At 46.8% G+C, this 8,763-nt stretch overlaps 1 protein-coding gene across 1 annotated transcript in view; it reads left to right on the forward strand.

The window, feature by feature from the left end:
- CSMD2 (CUB and Sushi multiple domains 2) overlaps positions 1 to 8,763 on the forward strand; it is a 565,338-nt gene that overhangs the window by 488,633 nt on the left and 67,942 nt on the right. The window contains 2 exon segments of the mRNA XM_027775561.1: positions 3,295 to 3,375; positions 3,884 to 3,997. Coding sequence (XP_027631362.1) covers positions 3,295 to 3,375; positions 3,884 to 3,997 — 195 coding nt within the window.

Below are 8,763 nucleotides of genomic sequence, written 5' to 3' on the forward strand. Positions count from 1 at the left end.
CATTCATATGGGGCCAGCAGGTGGTGTGGTGGTTGATGTGCTGGACTCCCACGTGGCTGACTACAGTTCAAGTCCCAGACCTGGTGGCTTGCTTCCTTCTCTCTCTCTCCCTGGTGAGCACAGATGCCCTATAGCAAATTTAAATAAATAAACAAATAAATAGATCAATAAATAAAATTAAAATAGATAATTCTTTAAAAAATCATTCATACAGAATGTAGTCTATTGACTTAGGGAAATGTTTCTTGTATGTTTAATGAGAACAGCAGGTGATTTTAGGGCTCAGGTGATGATCTAACTAGAGGGTGCCTTTATCCTGGATGCCGGCCCTAGACCACAGTCGCCCCGTCCTGGTGAGGGTCTTAGGGAAAAGATCATCAAGAACCAAGGGCAGAGACCAGCAGTTGGCATAATGGCTATGTAGCTGGACTCCCACGTAGTTGACTGCGGTTCGAGTCCTGGACCCGGTGGCTTAAACTCATGCCGGGCATGTTTGTGTGCATGCCCAAGATCCCGAGAGGAGAGTGGAGGAGAAGGGATTGTGGTGTGGCCATCCACTGGCAAAGGAAGACACTTTAATGTGGATGGACTTGGACCCCCAACCCCAAAGCAGACTCTTGAGTCACGCAATAAGCTCAAATGAACCATGGGAACCACATTTTTTCCCTAAGCTAGTGATAGTTTGGCTTTTCAAACTTCGGCTGGAAGGTCCAGCGCACACACTCATCATCTTGAAGAAGGACGAGCCCAGAAAGAGACGAGAGGACTAGGGCATCCGATCACCCCCGGCGCCTGCCGCAGGGCACACTGCCGCCTGACACAAGTTCCCGGCTCACTCGCACAGAGAACCTGGCTAGGCCTCAGTGCCTCGCCCCGAGCGAGCCGGTCTCCACTGCCTGCCTGCGAGTCCTGCCGGGGACATAGCTAGAGGGGCACGCTGTCAGTGTAGGCTGTGTGGGAGGGGCGTGTAAAAGATCGAAGGTCACACACCAGACCGTGAGCAACGGCCCGCCGACGCGGTGGGATTCCAGTTTTCATCTTGTTACTCACCAGGACTCCATCATTTCTCTGCACAGAGCAGAAATCTGTAATTGTTTCAAAAGTGATTTAAAGTGGAATGGGAAATTACCCCATTACAATAACCACAAGATATAAAATACCCAAACTCTGTTTATTGTGTGTGTTTTTTTTTTTCTGGAAAACTTAAGTATACCTTAGAAATTTTAAAGGTAGGTATGAGGCTGGAAATAGAAGCTACAGTTTTTAAAAACTGGTAAGAAAAATGATCGGTGGCTAAATAAAACTGTGATTTTTCAAGAATGAAGAAAGTGGCATGAATAAAATCAAGTACTGACGGGCTAGATGGTGCCATGGTGGTTAAGGCGCTGGATCCCACGTGGTCGACCGCGAGGTTTGAGTCCCAGACACGGTGGCTTTGAAACTGTGCCAGGCGCACGTGCACACGTGCCTAAACTCCCGAGAGGACGGCGAAGACGGGATTGTGGCGTAGCCATCCATGGCGCTTTTTCGCTTTTTCTTTTCCTCACTCTCACTCTCTCCAGTGAGCACACACACCCTATAGCAAGTTAAAAATAAACATAAAATTAAAATTAAGCCAATGATAAACTGTAACATTTATAAACCGACAGACTAAAATTAACCTTGAATATTCATAGAGTTCATATATTCATGAGAAAAATCAGGACAACCGATATGAATAGACAGATAAAAAGAAACATGCAGACAGCACATTAATATTCGAGAAAATATTTAAGCTAATTAGTTATAAATGCCAATTAAAAGAAAGTAAATGCTACTTTTTATCTTGATCAAGCTGACAAAGCTTACAAAGGATATCTGTCTTTCCCAAGGGGCCCTAAGTTCTGTGAGAGCAAAACTGCCCATTTTGTTTCTTTCTGCGTCCTCGGCACCTGGCGTAGTGCCTGACCCGGGTGAGCCCTCAGTAGACCCATGTTAAATGAGCTAGATGAAAGGACGATGGCAGCATGCAGTGTGGACAGTACCGAGTGGAACACTTGTTCCTGGAGAACAGAATGAAGAATGCGTCAAAGGCAAGCGCAGTCCCCCGGCTTCTGTTACATCAAGGTTTAGCCACTTGGCAACGTTTTCAGCCACAAAGCAAAAATACGCTTGAAATGAAAGTTTATGCAGGAAAATCCTCAAGGTGTGACATGTACACTTCCATGTAGTTCGACTACAGTTGGCAGAGTGTCAAACGTCTGGATGGACATTTGGAAGGAGGAACGGGCCCACCACGGGAGTGAGCATCTCCAAAGCTGCCCGCTCTGAGAGGGGCCACCCCGTGCTGCTCTTTGTGAACTGTGCTCCAGCACCTCACGCCTGCCCTGAGCACGCCCCCACCATGCCTTCCTAGTTAGACTTGGAGTTTGACGGTGCTGGGGCTGAGGAAGTCTGCTTGCTGCCCGGAATGTTTATGGCCCAGTGGAAAGTGTGCGTGCCATCCTCAGAGCCACCGTGTCACCGGGTGATCATGAAGGGTGTCTTAGGTACTCAGCTTGAAGCGTAATGGCTTGTTGCATTTTCATGTGCAGGTATTGTATTGTGTTTTAGATAACTTGGGGGTCTTGGGTTGATGAAAAGCACATTGCAATTTTTTTCCCACTTAAAATGATGGGCGGAGGGGTTAGCGTCTGTACAGAATATCTGATTTCCAGGAATAGGTTACTGACATTTAGCAGGGAAAGCCTGAACTTTCAAAAGGTCAGGTCCATTCATCATTCCTACTTTAAAGAAAAAGGGGAAAAATTACATTAGACGCATGTGTGGAGGGATCTCACCACAGTTTTATATTAAATTGCAAGGCTTTGGAAACCTAAGTGGTTGACACTAGAGTATCTATGAAATTATTCTTTGAGAATCGGAGGGGACAGACTGACGGAGGAGGTGCTCAGGAAAGCTCCTCTCTCCTCCCGCCAGCCCTGGCGACTGGCGCTGGCTTCCTCTTAGGTTCCTCCCTCGTTTATTATTAATTTCAATGAAGATGACAGAAAATAACCAAAATGGTACTTGGCTAAAATGGCCCTGTGTATAGTTAAATATTGGGTCATCAGAAAAGTCATGTCTCATTTTTGCACAGAAAATCCACTGGAATCCATTTCGCCTAGAAAAGTAGTCATGACTTTCCTGAAGACCCAGTAGTATTAGCTCTTGTGTGGATGAATGAGGAAGAAGAAACTGAAGAATTAAACATGAATGGCTATGTGTCCCGAGAATGATACTCTTACGCTGACTTGTCTGCTCTTATTTTTTCAGCTTATCCACTCACCAAATGCCCTCCTCCCACCATCCTCCCCAACGCTGAAGTCGTTACAGAGAATGAAGAATTCAACCTAGGTACCACCTCCCAAACCAGCAAGGCCTAGGCACCAAGGGTCAGCAGTGAGGGCCGAGCAGCCCTGGGGACTGGCCACCTAGCAGGGCTCATCCTTCTCCCATCCATGGAGAGCAGCCATGGCCGATACAAGAAAGCTGATGTTCTGTCAACTGAGTTTGCACCCAAAGTCCAGTCGCACTCCTTTCTAGCCATATGTAGGAAGAAAAGCCAGGAAAGCAACTTCCTCCTGTGACTCAAGGCAGGATAATTTTGAGAAGTAAACCCTTGCAAGGTAGTATAACATCTCCTAGAATATGAACTTTTCTTAGGCTCAGGCAAGGCTGAGCGATGAGAGGGAAGCCCCAGTACGCGGCTGTAAGCTTTCTGGGCCATTTAATCAGAGCTGAGCTAGTTATCTAAGTCCAAACGGAACACGGCCCACTGGCTGTCTTACCTGGAGGTGGGCTCAAGGGGTGCGGTCAGCCCTGCTGAGACTGAGAGGGATCCCCATGTTGGTCTCCTCGACAGGTGACATCGTACGCTACAGGTGCCTCCCCGGCTTCACCCTGGTGGGGAGTGAGATCCTGACCTGCAAACTTGGAACCCACCTGCAGTTTGAAGGCCCACCCCCAATATGTGAAGGTAAGCACCTGAGCCGTCTGCTTGACCTCGCTTCCTGTTCCTGCTTCTCAGCTCAGTCCCCAGCCGTGAAGTGAGAGGCCACAGGTCACGTGGTGAATGTTGGTGGAAGAATGAGTGCTCTCGGCTGTGTGCCGAGGTCTGGGTCTGTGAATCAGCCACAGGGGCCACGTTCATGTCCGTCTTCCTTTTCCCTACCTGGGCATTCCCTGGAATTGCATACTGAGCACGGGAACCTCAGGGAAGCACCGGCCTAACTGCCAGCCCTGCCCTACTCACAAAAGCAAGTCACGATAAACAGAAAACACAAAGTAAGGTGGGAAAACGAAGCACACGTGTGCAGCCACAGTCTGTGTAACCAGACCCGACCACTGGCTGAAGGACAGAAACTCAGATGGGTTTACGAAGGCACCTAAACCTGTTTGAGGTTTTCCGTGAACGGAGACTTGAGCAGCTCCGCCTGCCTCCCTAGGTCACCGCTAGGAAGATGTCGCTTGTCATTGGCACGGGGCAAACATTTCAGAAGACGCAGCAAATACCGACTTCTAAAAGCTGGGGTTAATATCAGATGAGATGAAATGTAAGTTAGAAAACACTAAAAGGAGCAAAGGGTTATTTCATATCAGAACGGATAATTTATCAAGGCTATATCATACTCATAAGCATCTATGTTCCTAACAACATAATGTCAAAATAAGTAATGAAAAACTGACAGAACTACAGGGAGAGAGGGACAAATTCACAATTTGGAGAGAGATTTTAATATACTTCTTTCCAGGACCAGCAGTTGGCATAATGGCTATGTCACTGGATTCCCTCGTAGTCGAATGTGGTTCGAGTCCTGGACCCAGTGGCTTAAACTCACGCACGTGTGTGTGCGTGCCCAAGATCCCAAGAGGAGAATGGAGGAGAAGGGATTGCAGCGTGGCCTTCCCCCCAGGGGGTGATTTCTCGCTTTCTGTCTCTGTCTCTCTCTGTCTTTCTGGTGAGCACACATGCCCTATAGCAAAAACCTCTCAAAAAAAAAATATATATACACATATATACATATATACTTCTTTCCATGGCAGACCAAAAATAAGTAGCTAATAGAATATGGGGGGAGACGAGGTTGTTGTTTTTGCTAGAGGGCACATATACTAGCCAGAGAGAGACAGAGACAGAGAGGAGAAAGTATCCCCAGTGGGGAATGTTCACATCACAATCCCTTCTCCTCCATCTCTTCCTCCTCTCAGGATTTTGGGCACTCATGTGCGTGCGTGCGCACACACACACACACACACGTGCACATACATGCCGAATGCTTTTCTCAAGCTACCAGGTCCAGGACCCGAACCACACAGCCGGCCATGTGGGATCCAGCTGCCTTAACTGCCAGGCCATGGAACCAGCACAACAGAATAAATATTCTACAATAACATGTTTATATCAATAAGGGCATACTTCATAAAAAGTATGCCAGAATTTGAAGGCTTTAAACAAGAACCAACTATTTTCTACAAGAGATCAACTTTAAATATAAATACCATGTATACTGCAAGTCAAAGAGAAAAAAATCATACTTTGAAGATGGCTATCATATGAAACATAAACAAATTTCTGGTAATACCAAAAACAACGAGTATTACCAGAAGTACAGATATTTCATAGTGACAGAGGGCGAATTCCATTAAAAAGATACACTGTACACACAGATAATAAAAGAGCTTCAAAATGCATGAAAGAAAAACTGACACAAGTAAATGTGAGAAAAATGAAAGCAAACTACAAAATACGATATTCACCACACACACACACACACACACACACACACACAGTTTTTTGTTTCTGTTTTTGTTTTTCTATAGGGTGCATGTGCTTGCCAGGGAGAGAGAGAGATGACCCATTACCCTACAGGGGATGGCTACACCAGTCCCTTCTCCACTTCTCCCTCCTCTCGGGATTTTGGGCATGCTAGCACATACACACACGCACGCCCAGCGCCATCTTCCAAGTCGCCGAGTTCGGGACTCAAACCTCATTGTCAGCTGTGTGGGTTCAGCTGCCTTAACCCCCAGGGTACAGGCTTGCCCATATGATATATTCTATTAAAAGACTTACATCCAGAGATCAGCAATTAGTGTAATGGCTATGTCGCTGGACTCCCATGTAGCCGACCACGGTTTGAATCCCGGACCCGGTGGCTTAAAACTCACGCTGGGCACGTGTACATGTGTGCCCAAGATCCTGAAAGGAGAATAGAGGAGAAGGGATTGTGGCGTGGCCATCCCCCTAAGGGGTGATTTCTCGCTTTCTGTCTCTCTGTCTCTGTCTGTCTGGCGAGCGCTCATGCCCTATAGCAAAAACCTCTTAAAAAAAAAGACTTACATCCAGACTAAGTAGAGAAGTTTTATTACTCAATAATAAAATAACCCAATACAAATATGGACAAGAGACTAAGCAAGGTTTTAAAAACACGGTCTGTAAGTGGCCGTCCAGCACGTGAACAGATGCCCAGTGTCACTACTCGGCGGGGAAGTGCAAATTACATCCACAGTGAACTGTTACAGCACGCCCACTAGAATGGCGACTGTAAAAGACTCGGGCCAGGTGGAGCACAGTGGGAACACAGCGATCCACGGAGAAGAGGTCCTGGGCTCACGCCCCGATCTTCCCTGAGCACGCCAGGCACACGTGTCCGTGCCTGGGATCTGAGCCCGCTGAACGCGGGGAACTTTGGAAGGAGTGTGTCTCTCTAACTCTCCTGCTCTCTCTCTGAAGACGTAAATAACCTTTTTACAAGGAAGTAAAAGACTAGCAATACTACGTTAGCAGAGATACGGAACAATTGGAATAAATTGATGGTTGGATGTGAAATCGTGCCGTCACTTTGGAAAACCGATGGGCAGTTAAGTTAAACACATACCTCTCCTGCCACCTAGCAAGTCTACTCCCAGTTATTTACCCAAGAGAAATGAAAGCTAGATCCACAAAAAGATCTTTACATGAATTCCATAATGAAGCACAACGGGAAACAGCCCTGCTGCTGGTCGGTAGATAAGGAATAAAAAAAAGTCCTGTGATCGTGGCAGGAATACCACCAGGAAACTAAACGGGGGGCGGTACCCCAAACAGCACAGGCTAAATCTTGGAAATACTATGTTTAGTGAAAGAAGCCAAACACAAAGACAACACGTGTCCGATACCAGTCGTGTGAGGTTCTGGCCTACACGGGACTAATCTCTGGTTGTAGAAATAGTGATTTCCAGCAGCATGGAGCAGGTCCTGCTGCTTGCAAAGGGGTGTGAGGGCACCTCTTTTTTGTCAGCTGTGTGGGTTCCAGCTGCCTTAACCCCCAGGGTACAGGCTTGCCCATATGATATATTCTTTTAAAAGACTAATATCCAGGGACCAGCAGTTAGTGTAATGGCTTTGTCGCTGGACTCCCATGTAGCCGACCACGGTTCGAATCCCAGACCCGGTGGCTTAAAACTCATGCCAGGCGCGTGTGCATGGGGTACCGCCCCCCATTTAGTTTCCTGGTGTTATTCCTGCCACAATCACAGGACGGTTTGTTTATTCCTTATCTACCGACCAGCGGCTGGGCTGTTTCCCGTGTGATGGGAGGGGTGTGTATTTTTATCGTGGTATTGGATACACAGGCCACCGAACCAAGCACTCAAAATCTGCACATTTTGTTATACATAAGTCTTATCTCAGAAAAGTTGCATTTTTCAAAAAAAATTAATGAGCTTTACAACAGGAAAAAACAGCTTTACTGAAAAGTAAATAAAAAGATATGCTCAAAGCCAAGCAGCAAAATGGTCAAACCATTAGGTAAGATCATCGAGAACAAAGGGAGCAAGCAGGAATATTCAAAAACAAGATATGAAAAACAGAATGAAGCTATCGAAGCAAAAGAAAGTGTTACTTACGAGGCTGTTTTGCACAAATCTACACAAATATATTTGAATAAACAGATTATATGAATGCTTTTCTGGGAAGGTATAATTTACTAAAACTGACCCTAGGAGAGACAAAGTTCATACCTTCCAGGGGCCAGCAGGTGGCTGGTGGTTAAGATGCTGGGCTCCCACGTGGTCAACCGTGGTACGAGTCCCAGACCTGGCAGCTTGGAAGCCAGGACGGGTAGGTGTACGTGCATGCCCAAAATCCAGGAGGAGAGTGGAGGAGAAAGGATTGCCGCGTGGTCCCCTGGGGGTGGCTTATCACTTTCCCTCTCACTGTCTCTCTCTCTCTGCTGAGCACATGAGCTTTGTGGGGGGAAAAAAAAGAAGAAAAGAAAAGAAGGAAAGTTTCCCAATTCTTTAAGAGAAATAGAGAGTGTTATCAGAGGAAACCCCATCAGAGATACCAAGAAGAGAGAACCTCATAGAAAAATATGACTAAACCTTCAAAGGCCAGATAATCTTGAGCATAGCAGGAGGAAAAGGAGAGAAAGTTGTAAATCCCTGAATCTGAGATGTGGCACGCAGGGGAAAACCACTGCCCACTGCCCTCAGCGGACGCAGGTTCAAGGGGAGAGGAGGGGAGAGGCAGGAGGGGACCTGAAGACCTAGGGGAACCTCGCTGTCACCACACTTCAGTGACCCGCCTAGGTCATCGGGTCAGTCAGTCACCACACTTCAGTGACCCGCCTAGGTCATCAGGTCAGTCAGGAGCATCTCAGAAGCTGCCTGGCTTTCGCTCTCTTTTTCCCTTTACCAAATAAGAAAGCTCTAAATAAGCTCAAAAAAAAAAAATAAGGAGAAGAAGAACTTGAGCGTGTC

The sequence above is a fragment of the Tupaia chinensis genome, unplaced genomic scaffold (genome assembly GCF_000334495.1).
Source record: "Tupaia chinensis unplaced genomic scaffold, TupChi_1.0 Scaffold000573_1, whole genome shotgun sequence".
Classification (NCBI taxonomy): Eukaryota; Metazoa; Chordata; class Mammalia; order Scandentia; family Tupaiidae; genus Tupaia; species Tupaia belangeri.